This window comes from Diplodia corticola, assembly GCF_001883845.1.
Source record: "Diplodia corticola strain CBS 112549 chromosome Unknown scaffold28, whole genome shotgun sequence".
NCBI lineage: Eukaryota > Fungi > Ascomycota > Dothideomycetes > Botryosphaeriales > Botryosphaeriaceae > Diplodia > Diplodia corticola.
Window position 1 is genome coordinate 103108 of NW_017971507.1, and position 19151 is coordinate 122258.

General features: G+C 55.8%; 7 protein-coding genes across 7 annotated transcripts; 2 read left to right on the forward strand and 5 right to left on the reverse strand.

The window, feature by feature from the left end:
- Nucleotides 1–1393: 1393 nt before the first annotated feature.
- Nucleotides 1394–3452, reverse strand: BKCO1_2800029 (carboxypeptidase s1; the record flags this gene model as incomplete). Its single annotated transcript, XM_020273676.1, has 7 exons — nucleotides 1394–1557; nucleotides 1643–2003; nucleotides 2076–2117; nucleotides 2192–2597; nucleotides 2645–2873; nucleotides 2928–3090; nucleotides 3147–3452. 7 exons carry the CDS (start codon nucleotides 3450–3452, stop codon nucleotides 1394–1396), a joined length of 1671 nt encoding a protein of 556 aa, XP_020130006.1.
- A 241-nt stretch (nucleotides 3453–3693) lies between these two features.
- Nucleotides 3694–5928, reverse strand: BKCO1_2800030 (uncharacterized protein; the record flags this gene model as incomplete). The annotated part of the gene is made up of 3 exons (XM_020273678.1): nucleotides 3694–4620; nucleotides 4679–5100; nucleotides 5151–5928. 3 exons carry the CDS (start codon nucleotides 5926–5928, stop codon nucleotides 3694–3696), a joined length of 2127 nt encoding a protein of 708 aa, XP_020129931.1.
- A 1009-nt stretch (nucleotides 5929–6937) lies between these two features.
- BKCO1_2800031 (uncharacterized protein) lies at nucleotides 6938–11037 on the reverse strand (the record flags this gene model as incomplete). The annotated part of the gene is made up of 6 exons (XM_020273679.1): nucleotides 6938–9522; nucleotides 9579–9792; nucleotides 9840–10139; nucleotides 10192–10254; nucleotides 10305–10533; nucleotides 10589–11037. 6 exons carry the CDS (start codon nucleotides 11035–11037, stop codon nucleotides 6938–6940), a joined length of 3840 nt encoding a protein of 1279 aa, XP_020129932.1.
- A 645-nt stretch (nucleotides 11038–11682) lies between these two features.
- On the reverse strand, nucleotides 11683–13892 carry BKCO1_2800032 (hsp70 family chaperone protein; the record flags this gene model as incomplete). Its single annotated transcript, XM_020273680.1, has 10 exons — nucleotides 11683–11894; nucleotides 11944–12088; nucleotides 12142–12376; nucleotides 12428–12531; nucleotides 12586–12685; nucleotides 12735–12975; nucleotides 13025–13091; nucleotides 13147–13191; nucleotides 13243–13795; nucleotides 13852–13892. The coding sequence occupies 10 exons, from the start codon at nucleotides 13890–13892 to the stop codon at nucleotides 11683–11685; spliced, it is 1743 nt and encodes a 580-aa protein (XP_020129933.1).
- Nucleotides 13893–14664: 772 nt separating this feature from the next.
- Nucleotides 14665–15719, forward strand: BKCO1_2800033 (p-loop containing nucleoside triphosphate hydrolase protein; the record flags this gene model as incomplete). Its single annotated transcript, XM_020273681.1, has 2 exons — nucleotides 14665–14803; nucleotides 14869–15719. 2 exons carry the CDS (start codon nucleotides 14665–14667, stop codon nucleotides 15717–15719), a joined length of 990 nt encoding a protein of 329 aa, XP_020129934.1.
- A 380-nt stretch (nucleotides 15720–16099) lies between these two features.
- On the forward strand, nucleotides 16100–17529 carry BKCO1_2800034 (uncharacterized protein; the record flags this gene model as incomplete). The annotated part of the gene is made up of 3 exons (XM_020273682.1): nucleotides 16100–16205; nucleotides 16263–16991; nucleotides 17045–17529. The coding sequence occupies 3 exons, from the start codon at nucleotides 16100–16102 to the stop codon at nucleotides 17527–17529; spliced, it is 1320 nt and encodes a 439-aa protein (XP_020129935.1).
- Nucleotides 17530–17641: 112 nt separating this feature from the next.
- On the reverse strand, nucleotides 17642–18967 carry BKCO1_2800035 (fad dependent oxidoreductase; the record flags this gene model as incomplete). Its single annotated transcript, XM_020273683.1, has 1 exon — nucleotides 17642–18967. One exon carries the CDS (start codon nucleotides 18965–18967, stop codon nucleotides 17642–17644), a length of 1326 nt encoding a protein of 441 aa, XP_020129936.1.
- Nucleotides 18968–19151: the final 184 nt, after the last annotated feature.

Below are 19151 nucleotides of genomic sequence, written 5' to 3' on the forward strand. Positions count from 1 at the left end.
GTAGGCATCACCAAACCTTGTGCTTGATAGCAGCCCGACCAAGTCGAGTCGGCGGAGAAAAATTTGCTTGGGGCTGTGGGGGACTGTGGGGCGGCTGAACAAATGACATTCACAGTTGGACACATGTCTTGACTCAGCTGGCTGGCTGATTTGCCCGCGCGTCGTACTAACTCGCCTCTTTGAAAGACCAAGGCAGAATGGCAACTGGCCAGCTACTTGAGTCCTCATTCTTCTTCTTACGTAGGTGCACGCCTACTCCGCGAGGCCAAGAAAAGTTCTTAGAGGCCTTAACGCTGTGCCGTGTATGTGCACAGAGTTAAGTGACTAAGCGAATGAGTATAGCTATAGCGCTTCAATATCGTTAACGGTAAATAAGTAGAGAAAAAGTAAGATGGTCATTTAAGACGACGTTGGTTACAACCTCCGGTTTTTCTTTGGAAGAAGAAATGGGTGGGAGGGTCAGCCCCTGTAAAACTCGATGGCCTATGCGCCGGTGCCGGTCCCCAGATGCAGCATGCTCTGCGGGTGCCCTTGCTGCTGTTGCGGCTGCTGCCTGATTGCGCAAAATCCCACCTTGAGTCAAATCTTCACCGCTGTTTCGTGTTTTACAGCTTGTTTGCCGGACCCTTTCTATGCTTATCTCTCTTTCTTTTTTTTTTTCGTACCAGCTAGCTGCCACTGCATTATCACGCGGAGGAGAGGCAAAGAGAGCTGGATGGCTAAGAGTTGGTTGGTCGATCTACCTCTCCCGCGCCTTTTCGTTGTTGGGGTAATCATATGTGCTTCCCCTCTTGATACTGGTGATACCGTCTCCCGTTCTCGAACACACGTAGTTGGAGAGCGCAACGGATCCGTCGTGGCTCAACACGTCGGAGAGAGTACCCGTGTCGCGGTGGCTTGCACGAGGCTGAAACAATCTGCACGGGGAAAATGGGCTGCGATGTCTCACATTTTTTTTATGGGAACATGGGGCCGTGCCGTGCCGTGCCGCACCGCTCGCAACAGGGGCCAGCCGGATCGAGTATTGCCTCTGGTCGGAGTGAGGGAGAGGACGCAGATAGCAAAATAGACTCGTGCGTTGAATTAATGCATCGGATCCAGGGCTCTCAACAAGCATGCTGGCGCTGTGCTTGATTTTACTTTCCCGCCCATCTCCATCTGCATCAAGATCCTAGTCTATACATGAAGCCAATGGTTTTTCCAAGCGCCTTTTCGGTACGACAAGGCATTAATAAGCCTTCAAGAAGGGCAACAAAACGTATAGCAAGCACGGTCTTGGCGCGCTTGTTGAGAGCCCTGAATTTCGGATCACTGTTCCACGATAGCGGGTTGCATTATCTACAGCGGGCCAAGTATATTCTACATGTATGACCGAGCACCGCAGCCAATCGCCTCAGGTCTGCGCAGGCAGCGGAGGCAACGACGTCGTGTGGGTGGTCTTGCCGGTGCCATTAGTGGCGTACGAGCCATTCGGCGCGACCTGCAGCTCCCCCGTGGCGATGTCGAAACCGAGCGAAGTGCGGTTGAACATCTGGAACGCAGCCGCCGGCTGGAAGTCTGGATGGCAATGCAAAACCGTGTTAAAAACCATCATCATCGAAGGGGGAAAAGAAGGAACAGAGAGAGAGAGAGAGAAACTCACATGGGACTTCGTGGCCTGCATCCCACACGCGAGTGAAGCTAAGCTTCCCGTACTGCCTCGTCTCGCCGTACGCCTTCCCGTCGACCATCAGGTTCGTGTAGCCCGCGGCGTGGAAGCCGTCGCGCCCGGTCCAGTTCGCGGCGAGCGAGAGCGCCTCGCCGCCCAGCCAGTTGCAAATGTAGTCGGCGTCGCCGTAGACGAGAGACACTTGGACGTCCCACTGCAGAAGCTTCTCCAAGTCGGGCAGGTAAGGGGCGGCGAAGTCTCCGGAGAGGCTGAAGGCGTTGTAGATCAGGTTGCTCGAAGTGTAGTTCAGGTCGACGCCGAGGGCGGCTTGGACGGGCGCCGTGTTCAGCCAGGCCTGGGATGGACGGAATCAGCACGGTTGATTGATCATTCAGCCAGCAAGCACGGGAGGAGCGTGGGCGCGTACTCGCCAGAAGTCCGGAGGCACGTCGTCGCCGGAGCGAGCGCGCTGGGGGGCACACGTCTGTTATCAGCACGACCGCATTCTTTAATTCCAACAGGGCACGCGCCAGTCGGGCTCACAATGTCATACGTCCCCCGGCCCTCGAGGCCGAAAGTGTAGTAAAGCCCCTCGACATCCGCCTGGCATATGAACTGCGCGGCCGAGCAGCTCACGCGGCGGGTCAACGACTCGCGATCCAGGGAGGCGCAGTCGTTCAGCTTCTCCTGACAGCCGCCGGGGCGCCTGAGGGCGAAGTCGCCGTGGGCGTAGACGGTGTCGTTGATGAGCTGCAGGCCGTACGTGTTCTCGCGGGTGAAGCGGAGGAGGTACTCTGTCTGCGTCGGCTCGTCGACGATGCCGTTCACGATGCCGAGGGACTTCATGTTGAGCTTTCTCCCTGATGTCGTGTTTTTATCGAGTGCCTCGTTTTGCTCGTGGAAATGCGTGAAGAAGGCGGGGCCCCAGTGCCCGCCGAACGACTCGGTCCTGTGGTGCGTGAGCGTTTGTGTAAAAGGTAATTTGTGGACACGCACCAGAGGTGGAAGTCGGTGGACGCGATCTCGGAGTTGAGCTGAGGCAGGGCGCTGTAGAAGCCCTGGACGAGCTCCCATGCGGTGACGGCGGCGAGTCTGCTGTTGTCTTCCTTGGTCGGATCGATGACGGCCCAGCGGCCTTCTTTCTCTCCTGGGCCGCCTGCCGTGGCGTCGACAATCAAGTAGGTTGGGTCCAAGTAGCCTACTTCTTCGTCGCTGTACGAGAAGCCTGCGTCTCCATCAGCGATTCGAACACGCAGATACAGACAGAGGAAGAACCGACCGGTGCCCACAGGTTGCGACAAGAAAAGCAGGTTCGTGATGTCGGACCACGAGTGTTGGCGCAGGACGGTGGTCATGTTCTCGAGCACTTCGCAGGGCCCAATCTCCTCGAAAGCGCCGATCAACGAGTCGGACCCCGGACCGCCGTTCAGCCACAGCGTTACCTTGGCACCGTCTCTCAGATGACTTCTCGGCCGTGGTGTGGTTGTGGTGCACTCACCGGGTCTGTGGCCGGATCCCGCTTTGACTCGAAGAAGAAGAAAAACACATGGAAGTCGGGCGAAATGTCAATGTAGCCGCTGTACGAGTTCACGCCCGGTGTGGTCTCGCAGATGCCCTGTTTCCCCGGCTCCTTGTATCGGATCGTGACGCCGGACGGGCTGTTGATGGTGGTGACATTCTGAGCCGCGCTTGGAGCCTGCCGGGGGGAGAAGGAGCTGTGCGCTGCAGCGACGGCGGAGAAGGTGTACGCCAAAGCCGATAGAGCTGGTATGGTCCTCATCGTAGGCAGTGCTTTCTTGACCATTGGACCAGTGGGTTAGAGCTTGCTGCTTGCATTGTTTTATAGATAATGCTGTCCACAGCAAATTTCACGCATGCTGCAGGAGCCCTTAATTGCAGATCTCGACACTTTCAAGGATCGGCGCGGGGCAGGCATCGCTTCGGCTAGCCGTGCTCCGGGGTGATGGAAGCGGGAAGGTGGTATTGAGCTTATCTGCCATGGCGTCACATCTGCCTGCCAAGGGAAACACTGGCGTGACGACACTCTAAAGATCAACAACCGGGAACTGCGCCATATGCAGCTTCGCCGTTCCGAACGGGGCCAGCTTCGCTCGGAAGGGCTTGCCCCTTGTACTGCTCGCATCCACGGCACTTGGCTCCGCCGCCGTCCCGTTCCGCACCGGCCAGTCCACCGCCACCGCCGTGACTTCGATGTACACGGGCGACGCGCCTGCGTCCCAGATGGGGTTCGGCAGCTCGCGGATCCTCTCTCTCTTCCCGTCCAGCCAGGGGTCTGAGAAGACGAGCTTCATCTTCTGGCCCGGGTCGATGGCGATGCCCCATGCTGACGTGGGGAGCAGGTCGTGGTCCCACACCTTGGATTGCCAGCCCTGATCAGCTTCTCCGGCGGCGGTGGCGTCGAGTTCGGGACAGTCGGAGACTTGGTCTTTGTAGTTGCGCGGCGGTCTGGTGGTGACCGAGTACTCGATCGGGTAGGCGTACAGCAACGGGCCGTAGGAGATGCTGACCGACTTGTCCGCGTGGTACTCGACGCGGATGTCGGCGTGCAGCGTCACAGCTACTTTGTATTCGCCACCGGCGGGGATCTGGACTCTGTGGAGGCCTGCCAGTGCCGCGTCTTCTACGTTGGATGCGAACGTCTTGTAGAGCCGAGACGACCCTGCCTGGGCGTCTCTGATCTCGATGGAAGACAAGGCCGTGGCCCACCGCGGCACTCTGATGAAAAAGTCGAATGGCTGGTCAGTGGAGATGGAATACAACATGGCGCAAGGGGCGAAGGGGTAGTTGCTTTCGCAGGAGATGGTGATGCCGTCGATGCTGAGCTTGGAGGGGATCAGGTACGCGTGCAGCACTGCCACGAGCGCCCTCCCTCGCGGCTCGGGAGTGAGCCGGAGGAACGAGTTCATCAACATCTTTGGATAGGCGGTCGGATGATTGACGGTGCAGCATGGCTTCAGAAGGGATGGATCAGTCTCGCGGTAACCCGACTGTTCTGTGTGGGACACTCACGAATTCAGGTTCGAGTCCAAAGACATTTGCGTACCGGCACACGTCGTAGAAAGGCGTCCTCTCGTTCTCTTCAAGACGCAGTTCCTGAGCCCAAGGCTGGTTCGTTTGCGTGACGTATTGGTGGCTCCACCAGTCCGACTGTATTGCGGCGGGAAGGGAGTTGTACGCAGCGAGCTCGGCGCGGTCAGCAAAGTCGTTGTCACCAAAAAGACGATGCAGGTAAGATAGCGAGAAGATCAGCTCTACCGAGCAGCAAAGCTCCGCCCCGCGCTGGGGTGACAGCCCGCCCACGTACTCATCGCTGCTGAGAGACCCCGCCGGTGTTCCGTGGAACTGAAAGGCTCGCGCCACTGCCTGCTTGGAGAGTCTGAACAGCCGAGACGAAGGGTGCATGCGGTACAGCTGCGCGGGGTATCGGAGACCTGAGTGAGTTAGGAAGGGGAGATGAGTTACAGCGGATCGGGTCGAGTACCTTGTGCAACGTTGACGCCGTGCTGGAAGTTTGGTGATTGATGCTTCACCGACGGCATTTGTGGGAAGTTTTCTTTGGTGAAGAAGACAGTCCAGTCTCTTTTCGCGAGACGGGATCCGTCCCACAGCATTTCCATGACATGCCAGATGGATGCTCGTTGTTCAGCCGCCTCGGGCTCGTCATAGAGCCATTGCAACGTTGTCGACAGCTCATGTGCGCGTGCTACTCCGAACCATTGTTTGTCGAACTCGTCACCATCTTTGGGTAGGTAGCCCTCGTAGTCTCTTTGCAGCATGCTTTCCACGAGCGCGACGAACTTGAGAATTCCATTGATTATCACTTCTCGCTTTGTGGTGTCAGCAAGAGCGTGGTTCATCAGCCCTTGGAGCAGCAGGCAGCGCGCCCAGATTCCTCGCGTCTCCCGCGTCGTCTCCGGGCCCAGCCAGCCCTCCGGGCTCTGGTGATCCAGAGTGTAGTGCAAGAACTGTTCGGCTTGGGCTCTCAGCTCTCGGGCGAGAGGGGCGTCGATGGATTCATCGAAGCTGAATGCAAGAGGCACCATGTAGTTGTACCAGTACGGCGCGGCTTCATTCAACGGCGTGTACTCCCATGTCCCGCCCAGCCAGGTGCTGTTCTTGACGAACCGGTAGAAGTGGAAGAGCTTGCCACCGAGCCCTTGGCCACAGAGACGCAGCTGGTCGCGAAACCATCCCTCTGGTTTGATGGATCCGAGAGGGAATAACTCATACTTCATCGGCACAAGGGTTGCGGAACTCATTGCGGAGGTTGGAGAGAAGGCTTGTTGAACGAAAAGCTTAAAAGCCTTTCCAAGGCTTCCAGGGCGACGATGATCCGGATTTACGAGAAGCGGCGGTGGGGGAGTGGGGTCGGTTGGTGCTTATCGAACGGCGCCTACACATCCCGGTTACCCAGCAGTATACAGAGGTACCCCTTAGCGAAGCCCTCCCGCTCCCAGTACGGCAATACTACCCGACTACCACCCTATCGATGTTTCCGACCAAAGATCTGCGACTTGCAAGATGCACGCCGTGCTTCTCTGAACGCCAGTGGTGGACTTTCTCTAGCTCCGGCCTCGTTTCATGTATGTACCCCACTTTCAGATACGAGCCATGTTTAGAGAACAAAGTCCACCGCACGCCGCCAGCCGGTCCGCTTCTCGCCTTCAGCGGGCTCGGAATCCAAGTTCTCGTCCATCTTCCGACCCAGGTCCAAATTCACGTCATGTAGGTATACACTGAACCCCCAATCCCGGCCGGGTATGCACCTTCCAAAAAACGAACAGCGAGAGCGTTATCGGCGCGGCAAGGTAGCTTTTGAAGAACGACTCAGCATTGGGTGGAGATGCGATAGGCTGAAACATCAGTCAGCCTCATCGCCTCGATCGCAGTAGGAAGCAAAATGCACTAACAGAGAAATTCCCTTCCGCACAGGCTTGGCCTCTCACACCTATCGCCATCTTCTGCATGTGGCGATCCTGCAGCGAACGAGATAAAGCTTCCACTGGCCATGTGCTTCCATTGTTGTCGAGCTTCCGGATATCGGGGATGCTGATGCAGGAACGAAAGAGAAGATTAGGGCGATGAAGGCCAGCTACAGGCGGATGTTGGAAGGCCCTGCGGAATTTGGACTGTATGGACCAGCGCATTAGGGTCTTGTTGGACGGCGATGCCGCCGCGGCTCGCACTGTATGCTCGTGTTCAAACCTTTGCTTTCGTCCACCTTTATTTTTCAAAAATCTTCAACCCTACTGCTGCTTTCTTATGAAGCTAATTCTCCTCCACTTTTCCCGTCTCCAGCAACCTCCTCATGACCTCCTCCCTACCTTCCCTCTTCGCTTCCTGATACGCAAACCGCACAGTCCCCGCATCCAGCACCTCCGCACCAAGCATCATCTCCACAATCCCCAAGTACCCCCTCCCAGCAGCCTGCGACAACGGCGTCCGTCCCAAGCTATCCCCATCAGCAGCAGCGGCGCCGCCGCCGCCACCACACCGCTCAAGCAGCATCCCCACATACATCTCCATCCCCCTAGTAGCAGCATAAAACAGCGCCGTGTGCCGCAACCTATCCCTCGCCCGACACTCGATCCCCGGATGTCCCAACAAGCACACCAGCACGTCCGCGAGCTCCGCATGCTCCGATGCGTCCAAGCCAGCGGCATACCGCACAAACGCGATCAGCGGCGTCTCCCCCCGCCTGTTTCGTGCGTTGATGTCGCGGGTAGACGCGAGTAGTAGCGGCACGCTGCGCGGGTCGGAAATCATGGTTACGGCCACGTGGAGTGGTGTCTCGCCCGCCTTGTCGCGGGCGTCGGGGTCGAAGCGGGGGTCGTCGAGCAGGAGCTTCACGATGGCGCCTTCGCTGCGGAAGGCTTGCGCGCAATAGTGCATGGCGGTGGAGCCTCTGTAGTCCCGGGCAGCTGGGTCGACGGCGATGCTGCTCAACAGTTCCTCGACTATCGATGTTTGACCGCGGTAGATGGCAGACATGAGAGGGGTTATTTGGAGGTTTGCTCGGGCATTGCGGTCGACTCGGCTTGAGGTGAGCAGCTCGTGAGCGACGTCGGCTTTATCGTACTCGATTGCGTAGTGCAGGGGCGTCTTGGCGTGTTTGATGTCCGGGAGGTCGAGGTTGATGCGTCCTGAAGCGAGAAGGACACCGGCTGGAGGAGTGCCTCGGGATAGCAGAGCGGATATCTCCGAGTCGTATCTTGTCTTGGATCCATCGCTGGGGTTGTATTGTATCAAAGGCTTGAGCGCGCTCATGATGCCCCATGCAGCAAGCAAGTGGATCAGCGAAGCCCCAGTGTATGCATTCCTGAGATGACAGAAATTCTCGATCGCTCTCGTTCTGTGGGGCCAGTCGAACAGATGAAGCAGGTCGAATTGATCCACTCCTTGACTTTCCGCGGCTTCGATGTGAGATATGACCGAAGTCCGCGTGTAGGCATCCAGAGGAAAGTCCCTGGACGTCCCTGGGATAATGCCTTTGTAGAAATTCCTAATTCCTCTGCGGAACACGTAGTTGAGCAGCACGCGCGAGATGTAGTAGTGGGCGGCCCCTTCAGGCGTATCGCTACTGGGATGCGGCTCGGCCTCCTGGAGCGTCCTCAATCCTCCATCGCGCATGAAATCCATAACAGAGACATGGATCAACCGGAGCCGCTCTCCCCACCCTTTCCCTTGAAATCTGTAGATCTCCGAGAGGTCTTCAGAGACAATCAGGCCTTTTGATAAATACTTTGCCGAATTCTTGATATCTTCGAGATCTTCGATGAAGGTGTCCTCTTCGGCGAGCTTGGCCGTTGCCACCTCACGTGTGTCCGGAGTCATGACCAACGCATGCTGCAGTTCTCTGAGGCAAATCCTGCGTTTGCCGAAGCACACGTAACGAAACAGCTTGAGAGATTGCATCTTGTCTTCTTCGGCGATCTCTTCCAGCAACCGCTTATAAAGCGAATGCAGCTCCTTGGGAATACTGTCCACGTCAGCCAAGATCGCCTTGAGGGGCTTTCCTGCTCGGTGGAGATCGTGCACACGCAGACAGACGAGATGAGTCCATTGGAAAACACCGTCTGAGCTACTGATGATGTGTTCTTCCAGGGGCACTCTTTTCTTCTCAGGTAGATCTTCCAAACTGGAGCGGACGAAAGTGGCGATGTCGTTGCGGTTGTGCTTCTCGGCCGGAATTTCAATGCCCTTTGTGAACAGGTTTGGGTAGTATCGGCATGATACGCAGACTTTCACTCTCAAACCGGCGTATTGATTGCCATAACACAGGTCCCGGAGAAATTGAACCAAGACACCACGCTCGTTCTCCGCAGCCGAGAACTCATCCAAGGCGTCTATGAAAATGATGATTGGACGTGTCCTTGCCGCCTTCATCAGCCCCTGCTTGAGATGTTCTTGCAATTCAAATGCACCCCAGTTCTGTGGCTCATGTTTGTCTCGTGCCTCTGACAACATGGTGAGAAAGGCTTCCGGAACGTGAAGGAGCAGCTGGCGAAGGAGGCTGCAGCAGATGCCCCGTAAGGTCTTTTGCAAGTCAATCCCCAGTCCGTAGATAAAGAAAGAAATCACTACAGCATTGTGGGGGTGATCTTCCATAGATCTGACGGCGTGCTTCAAAGCAGTGGACTTGCCGGCTCCGGGGAGCCCATGGAGCCAAAGAAGACCTCTGTCGTTGCGGAGCCAGTCGGTGAAGTCAGGATGTTTGGTAAACCAAGTGCATGTGTGGTTCTCGGCCACTAAAACCTGTTCAACACGTGTATGCTCCTCTGGAAATGAGAGTGAAGATCGACAATGGTCTAATGCTTTTTGCTGATTCTGTGACAACAGGAGCACAGGATCTCCTAGTAGATACAATCAGTTGCGAGGAATCAATAGGCTGGTAAAAAGGCCTACGAACGACTCTGAGCAATTTTATAGTGTTTTTGTAGCAACGGAAGCACCGTCTCGCTATAGACTTCATCCGTTGGTGAGGTGAACTTCACGAGCTCCGAGTGGTTGCGATTGATCGGGTGTACGTAATGATTGTTGCCATCAAAGGATTGTCCATGAGTTGCCGAGTTCCGGTCAACCAGCTTGGCTGGAGCTCCAGCCATCTTCCACTTTCCATCGGCCTAGCAACAGTTAGTGGTGTTTCATTGGGGTCAGTTGGATTCAGTACCTTGATTGCAGTAGGTGAGTTCATAGTCTCGTAGAATGAGAAGACTTCAAGCAGTGGGGTAATCTTGTCATCACGCCGTTCTACGAATACGCGATGCCAGACTATTCCTTGTCGACGGAGCTCGGCAGAATCACACCCTAAAGAACGGACAAACAGTTCATTGGCCTGACCGTCCACCATGGGAATAAGGGACTCGATGTTCATGCCCTGGTTAGGCGTTCCGAAAAGCAGCACGGCTTGTAAGCTTTTGAGAATTCCCTTCTCCTCGACATTCTTGCCCTCTGACATTTGACACAAAGCCTATCGGGCATTGATAAGCAGCTCTGGTCACAAGTCTAGGTGCAATCCATACCTCTTTGACTATCAATCCGCCCAGGCTATGACCTATCAACACCAGCGGGGTGGGGGAGTAATTCTGTGTGTGAATTCAGCCACCGACTCTCTCCTGAAATCAAATAGGCTCACAGTGTCTTCTGGCCTAAGTAGCGCTGTCAAAGTCGATTTCAGCGAGGCACCGAGATCGTAGAGGGTCTGAAACGAGTCGCTATGCTCCATTGCCGTATCGTATCCGTAGATATACACATGCGCTTTGGGAAGCCAGCGGCAGAGGTCATCTCGTAGCCACATGTACTCTCCGCCTTTCCTTTTAAAGGACCCGTAAGCATGCCCGTTCAGCCCTGAGAGTGCAACTATTCTGAAGCGGTTACGTAAGCACCAAAAGTGGTGAGGGAAACTCGTCGCCTACTCACACAAGGTCCGCGTGGGAATCCTCAACGGAGTGTAGCGGCGTAAGGCCATGAAAATGGTCGTCCAAGCGCACCTGGAGTGTTGAAGCTGGATCAAGCGCATGGGATTTCCTTAAAGACTCCGGGGTCCCCGCAAAGCTTAGTGTCGCAACGCTTTCCCCCGTCCTTGTCGGATGCGGGGCGAGAGACCCGATCGAGATTCGGATATCTTCTCCGACCCTGTAAGTCTTTCTCACTAGCTCTTCGACGTGCCTGGGAGATATGCCATCATTGCCATGTTTCGCTGGTAGTCCCTGCACTCGAAAGGTCTTGGAGTCTGAACTCTTGCTCCGTTCACCTGTCGGAGGTGTTTCAGGCTTGGGCGGATTTAATTGTATGATCTTCCAGCTGATAAGAAGAGTGACTACACCAATCAGGAAGGCGTAGACTAAAGATTGAGCAGTCCAATTCATGATTATTGGAGGCTGCAACTGCAAGGGAGGCGTATGTAGACGTTGATGCGTGGACGGGACGGCAGTCTTTGGGTCAAGGATGAGCCAGGTAGAGAGGAAGCGGGGTTTTGCGCCTGAAAATCTGTGCGAGCCGATGTAACGCCAGCTGATAAGCTGCAAATCGGCAAGGAAACGAGCCCCGGTTTACCTAGCATGGGTATTCCGCACGAAGATCCTAGTCATCCTGTTCGCTTGCATTTGGCCCCCAACTTTCATCGGACAAAGCGAAGCATCACCGTACTGTGCAGTGGGGCATCCAACAATAGGTATGAAGCTATCGTTTCCGCGGTTGACCTGTTACAACAAGTTGTCTGAGACACCCGTTTGTACGGTCAGACGTGCCATCCCTCTGTACTTTGTCCACCATACTCATGTAGCCTCGCTGCCACGGCCAGTGTAATGACAAGCGCTGAGATACTGAGCAAAGCTATCATATGCAGATATTCATAGTTTATAAGCCGCATGGATCTAGAGAAGCAAGTCATTTTTAATGGTTCGTATCATATGGAGGGATCACAACATAGAAAATCGGGAAGAAGGCGGAACTTTGCATTTTGCAGGATCCTACGAAGTTTCTCACAAATCAAAGTTAAGATCCAAGTAAAACTACGCATCTTCCAAGTACGTTGCTTCACAGTATGCGGCGAGCCTGTCGTTGTAATAGACCTTGAAGTCCACCTTCGCTCCTCCCAGCTTCATCACCAACTTAAAGGTAACATCTCTATATCGCTTCCGATTGACCTTGCTCCTGTAGCTTTTCTCCATGTATAGCTCGGGGCAAGGGATGGAATATGCAACGGAGCAGAATTTGGAGACGGCTGCGCCAAATCAGCAATGCCGGCATGTAGGAGATGGGTTGATACTCACTGCTGTCTCGCCTCCTAGGGGGAACATCTTCTCCACAGATGTACAGACACCTCGTGAAGTTCAGCTGCCCCGAGCTCCAGAACCCCACCTGAACTGTCTCATACAGAGACAATGTCAGCTCCTCTCCATCGGTAATCTGTTGGCCCTGCGAACCAAGTAAGCGGCAAGCCACCAAGGCATAATCGGTACAGCGCTTACACGTCTCAGGAGCCACCGCATTTGGTTCCTTGCCCGGTGTACGCCCTCTGCCTCGTCGAAGTATCGATCACGCTCATCATGTATGGACGAGTCCCAAAGGCAAGACAGGGCTACTCCATAGCTATAGCGCGACAAGCGCGACACGATCGTCTTGTTAGTGCGGCCAGGATGGACTACGACGGAGCCGACATTCTCCAAGCCCCATTCGGTTGCGCCACGGCATATTGCCGACCATCTTCAAGAATCAGTGACCGACAACCTGCTTAACCCATGAACCGGCACTTACGCGTTCGTACTCTGCAGCACACGTATCCCGGAAGCCCTCTGAGCGGCGGAGATGTGGTTGTAGAGATATTTGCTGCTGCCGAATCCTCCGACGAGGAGCACAGCCTAGCGGTATACTTTAGCAGTGCCAATGGAGTGACACAACCTGACAAGCATTACCTTGACCTCTGAGCCGTACTCGTGGACTGAGTCGATCTGCCTTTCGACCAGTGTCTCGACCTGGTTGCAGATGTGGTCGAAGATTGTCCTGAGCATTGACCTAGGCCATTCATTAGCTTCGCCATACTGAAGCGAGTAGGGCAACTTACACCTTCAATGTTATGGTGTCGTCATCAATTCCGTTCTTGGGATCGTCACCTGCTCCCTTGAGATCAACAGTGTACAGTCCACCGTCACCCGTAAACACTCTCTTCACGCCGTATTCGAATTCCCTCATCATGTTCGCTTTGGCCTTTTCACTGAATCTTGTTCTGTACACTTCGGGCCCAACGATGGTGGCGATGTACCGTTCGAAAGCTCTATCTACGAAGACGGATCCGCAAAGATCACCTGCAGCAGATCAGCATTCGTTAGGGAAGGCGGAAAGAGACGAGAATACCATTGCCTATAGCACTCTCCTCAATCTGCAGCGGGCAAAGGGTCTTGATCCTGTAGCTTATGAGGTCCTTGGAACCTATCAATCAACGCTCTACCAGGGTCTTTCTTTGTATGACAACCTACCACTGTGCCACCACCAGCATCGCAGACAACGAAAGAATCGCCAACCTGGAGGGATGTTAGTGACTTAAAGCATGAGAAACATCTGTTGTTGCTTACATGGAGACCTTCTTCAGCTGCCTTGTCCTTCAGGACGGCGAGAGCAGCAGCTTCAGGTTCTGTGACCAAGGTGATGTCGTTGGGTAACCCGGCGGCTCTCGCTGCTCGAAGGGTCCTCTCCTTGGCCACCGCAGACCAGATGGCCGGGACGGTCAAGACGACTTTTAGTCCGTAGATTTCTTTCCAGTCGTGCCCTTGGTGTCGACAGATGTCGTCCTTGGTGTATTTCCAGATCAGCCTCAGGTAGTCCGCAACCAAGTCTTCGGGAGATCGTTTGATGGCCTTCAGAAGCTTCTTGGAGGTGTAGACCTCCTCTACCGCGTTCTTGTACTTGTTGTCGGGCTCCAGCAGGATCTTGAACCACTTGAGGGTGAATTCACCGGGAGAGTTGGCATAGCCCCACCGGGCTAGTTTGCCGTCGTTGGTGTAGCTTGTAGTGGTTGGCACCTTCTCTGACGTCGAGTTCAGAGCATGTGGATCAGGCCAATCGTTGATGACGCGGACTTTCTGGCCTGCGGCCTTGGTCCTGACCGCCCATGAGACCCCGGAGTAGCTAAGGAGGGTTTTAGTATCGTCCAACTATCGATGGCTTTTCAATCGACAACTCACGTCGTTCCGAAGTCCACGCCCACCACGATCTGTGACAGCATTTTGGAACCGCGTAGAGTGAAGATACGTTGAGCAAGAAGTTCTGACACTTTACCATCTGCACATGCAACCTACATGATTATATGCGTGAATGGAATGCATTTCGGTGTTCGGGCATCCCAGATGGCGGGCACTTGGCTTGGCATTGGTGGAATCTCACAAAAGGATTTTTGGATCGTCTAGCACGAGTAGCACGAATTACTATGACTTGCAGCAAGAACTTGACAAATTCAGGTCTAGCTTCGTTGTTGTCTTGGTTCTAGCTGCCAAGACTCAGTAACCCCTTGCTTGCTGTCAAAATCGACAGCGGCCACTAATCACCAACTTCGGACTATGATTCCTAGCGGCTTTTAGCGACGGTTTTCGTGTGCAAATGCTAACTCTTCCCCGCAGCCGGACCACCTCGGACGTCGGCGGACGCTCCGACGAACCCTGGGAACACCGATGAGCTAAGTCTTGTTGACGACACCATGTCCGACTACTGCATCTAGTTGCGAGGCAGAGTGACGATCTGCCACCAGCACGACTGCATTATCCTGCTGTGCACTGACGCGCTCCCACACGCTACCAGACGACGATGCTACGCACTACTGCCACACGCCCCACCGAAGCCCGAGGACGGCAACTTTTACTTGATTTCCGTTCAACAAGATCTTGGAATCGCATCTCAGCCGCTGATAGATAACCCTAGGGGTCTTCGTGCAGCTCTCTACCACATCCCGTTCTTACGATTCAGACACTACTCAACCACTTCAAACTAACATCAACACCGTGATGTCCGCCGAACCCTCCTATCGGACCGAGGCCGCGCCCATGGTCATGGTCGTCGGGCTGACTGGTTCCGGAAAGAGCTATTTCATCAATCGGCTTGTGGGACGGGAGGTAGTGCAGGAGGGGTCGAGCATGAAGTCTTGTACGTGCCGCCCCAGGCAGATGGCGCCGCATGGAATAATACTAACGGTAGACTCGTTGTTGCAGGCACGCATTCGTGTCAACTGGTCGGGGCCGAGGTTGGCAGGAGCAAGGTGCTCTTGCTAGACACGCCGGGCTTCGACGACACGTTCCGGCCGGACTCGGAGATCCTCAGCGAGATCGCCCACATCCTGGCCGCGCAGTACGAGGTCGGCGTGCAGCTGAAGGGCGTCGTCTACATGCAGCGCATCACCGACATGCGGATGACGGGCTCGTCCATCAACACGCTCAACATCTTCAAGGAAATCTGCGGCGAGGCTGCGCTGAAGAACGTTCTGCTCGTCACCTCCATGTGGGATCAGGTCGACGAGGCTGTGGGAGCCCAGCGGGAGCGCGAGCTGCGCGACGAGTTCTGGGCGTACATGTTGGGCCACGGCGCGACCATTAGTCGCTTTCACGGCGATACGCACTCGGCCGTCGCACTTGCAAGCCAGATCCTGGTGCAGGACAGAGTCGTCTTGAGACTTCAAGAAGAGCTCGTCGACCACGGCAGGCCGCTGAATGAGACGGCTGCGGGTGCTCTCGTGAACGACAGTCTCGAGGTTGTCAAAGCTCAATACGAGAAAGAGCTCGCCGACCTGGAGCGGTTGAAGCGAGACTTGGTCGAGAGCGATAGAGCTTTGAAGAGCAAGATTCAAAAAGACTTTGTCAGGGAACAACAGCGCCTGAGAAGCGCTGAACAGCAGCAGTCAAGCCTCCGGGCCCCGGTTGGTGCGCACGTCCAGAGATCAGTCCAGAGAGCAAGGTCTGGAGGAGGTGGTGGGTTACTGGACTGGGGCTTTCGATTACTTCCGACTGTTCTTGGACTTCTCGGGCTGTCCTCGAACGTCTTTGAACGGCTGCTTGATATCCGCTGAGGGGATGTTTGATATTATTGACTTGACTCCTTGCTCATATTTTTACGACGGCTTCGATCAAGTACATGTGACCCACGGTAGCTTGGTTTTCCAAGAATAAAACCATACCTGAAGTCTGAACTAGCATGCGACGCTAAGTCAGCCACGGATTTACATAGCCGTGGCCTTCAACCATGGATCGACAAAGTAAGGATGATGACTGAAACTCAGCCTTGCATCGACCGCCGCGATCGGCCTCGACGGAATGGTGGACTTTGCTGACAACACTACGTCAGCGCCAAGATCGTGCAGACATTTTGCGGCACACTTTGTCATTTAACATTGCTTGAAGCAATCGATGCACAGACTACTCCATGCCCACCTCGAGCATTTGCTAAACAATGTTTGGTCTCGCCATGGTCTCAAAACTTGCTGCAGACATTCCTTGTCAACAACCCGCGCCATCAGTGTCTGCTCCGAGTCGCCCAGACGAGAGATTCATTGCAAGTATAATAGCCCCATGTGTTCACACACTCTTCTTTGAATACTAATCAGAGTCGCCAGTGGACAGTGAGGGGCGCAGCAGTTCTTCCGCGGACACTGACCGCGAGACGCTTCTCCGCGGAAATGGTTTTCCCGACTACACGGCTGCAGATGGCAACAGACACAAGCACCGCTGTCACCATCCACCCAAACTACCGAGGAAGCCGATCAGCACAAAAGACTGGCCGCCGAAACAGCGAAAGCTTTGGCCCATGAGCGGGTACAAACATGGGACCGAATCCATTGAAGCCCTGGAGCACAGCATGGTACTGCAGCAACATCTCCACCGTCTCCAGGAGCAGTTCAACGAGGAAAAAGAAGAGGTGAGACGCTTGGCCGATGAGAACGACAGGATCAAGCGCGCAGCCGACAAGCTTCAAATCTCCATGAACAAAAAGGACGTCATCTTTGCCGATCAACCGCCCGACGACTACATCCTGGGAAGAGTGTTCGGCCTCTTGGGCCAGATCAAGGGTTGGTCCACTCATTTCCTGAGGGCCGGCAGTGTCGGTCCAGCTGCGTTGAAAGAGGCAGATCTCGAGCACTATCGTGCCGTGTTTCCTGGGGCGAGAAATCTTGACGCACTACAGCAACAGTTCCAGGACAAGAAGCGCCGACGATTGTTCGTACGTGGGTGGACCGCGTACGCCATGTGTGATGCGGTCTTCTCTACACCTCGCGACGACCGGCTGAACGATGACTCTGCTGTCGAAAGAATGTTTGCGTTGGAGAGCATGATGCGTTCGATGGGTAAGTTTGTTCTATCTTGCGCTGCGAGCCAGTTGTCTGAATGGTCATCACAGATGTGCCTCCAGGAAAGGTCAACGACTGGAGAGCTCTCAGCTTCCAACTGCTACCCGAACCAGAATGTGGGAGTGAGACGGGAAGATCAGCTCCTCAATGGTTGCAGGAGGAATGCAAAAGGGTGTTTTCAGTCATTGCACCATGGGTCAAATCTGGCAAGGCGCTTCCTGAAGTCGAGGATCAGCTTCTTTGCATTTTCCAACAAGCACTGAGTATCTCTGCTTTACTCCGACGACAGCGCGCATGCTGGACTCTTGGCTTCCCTGGCATCCAGCAGGCAAGGACGGCAGACCTCCTTCTCTTTGACAGCGCCTACATGAAGGTTGAGGATCGTGAAGCATCAAAGACACTGGAGACAGTGGAAGTCGTCGTCACTCCTGCAGTCTACAAGCAAGGGAACGCGGAAGGGGAGTTTTTCAACGTCATCACTTGTCTGGACAAAGCAGCGGTGGTTCTGTCTCCCACTCCTATTTCACAAATATAGCCTGCAAAAAAACAAAACAATGCATTCTTTCTACAACCAACCAAACCGCGAACCACCACGTTCCATGAATACCCAAACACGCCCCACGCAGCGCCGTCCACCACGCCTTACTCTACCCCTCAAACGCCCTCAACTCCTCCACAACATCCGCATTATACAGCCACGCCAACTCCCCCTCGCCCCCACTCTTCCACACCTCCCCCTCCCCCAGCTTCGCCCTCTCCTCCGCCGGCAACCTCGTATTATTCAACCGCCTCGTCAACTCGACCACGCGATCCACCCTCCCCTGCCTATACCGATGCCACCTCCCCACCGCCGCCGCCCACTCCCCCTCCCCAGCACCCCCCTCAAACTCCCCCACCACCTCCGCCAACGTCACCGCGTCCTCCAACGCCTGACTGGCCCCCTGCCCCGCCGTCGGCGGAATCGCATGCGCCGCATCCCCCACCACCACCACGCGCGCCCGCTCGTCCGCCCAGCTCTCCAGCCGCGGCACGCTGTAGTACGGCCAGATGGCCAGCGAGTCGCGCGGGATATCCCGCAGCGCAGCCCTCACGGTCGGGGGCCACGCATCCGCCTTCTCCCCCACACCACCACCATCCCCATCGACACCACCCTCCCACCCCTCCCCCCTCAACATCCCCACCAACCTCTCCTCATCCTTCCCCAGCTCTTCCCACCCCGCGCGCGTCTGCTCCGGGTAGTTCGCGACCTGCGTGCCGGCGAGCAGGGCGGAGACGCCGTCGGCCGACTGCGGGGCGAGGACGAAGGCGCCGCGGGGGCCGTGGATGGCGACGGGTGAGGTGGGGTGGGTGGCGGGGAGCAGGGCGCGGGCGCGCGAGGTGGCGAAGGTGATGGCGAGGGTGTTGGCGTAGGTGGCGAGGGCGGAGGGGGCGACGTGGGTGGTGCGGAGTTTGGAGTGGATGCCGTCGGCGGCGATGAGGAGGGAGGCGGTGAGGGTGGTGGTGGTGAGGGGGGTACCCGGGGTGGTGAGGGCGAAGGTGATGGCGTTGGTGGAGGGGTCGGTGGGGGTGATGATGTGGGAGAATTTGTGGGAGTAGTGGATGGGGATGTTGGCGGCGGCGGCGGCGGCGCGGAGGGCGAGGAGGAGGGTCTGGCGGTAGAGGCGGAGGCAGTCGTAGTCGTAGTGGGCGGTGCCGCCGAGGTGGTAGAGGTCGGTGGTTTCTTCGGCGGCGTTTTTGAAGGCGACGGTTTGGAAGTTGTAGCCCTGGGAGCGGATGTGGGCGTAGATGCCGAGGCGGTCGAGGATGCGGAGGGAGTTGGGCGAGAGCATCAGCGCGCCGGGGGTCGAGGCCGACTCGGGGCGGGCTTCGTAGATGGTGCAGGGGATGCCGCGTTGGTGGAGGGAGAGGGCCAGGGTGAGGCCTGCGAGGCCGCCGCCGATGATGACGATGTTGGACGTGATGGGTGAAGACATTTTGGGAGATGGTCAAAGGGCTTGTAGGACGGTTTGGTGGTGGATACAATCATGGCTTGGGAGTGATGGTCTTATGTACCCAGCTCCGGATCCGGCAGCCATTCGGATCCGAACCGTTCGGATCCGGAACCAGGACTATTTATGAAATGCAGCCCTCACCTTCTACAGCAGAGCATCCAAGAAT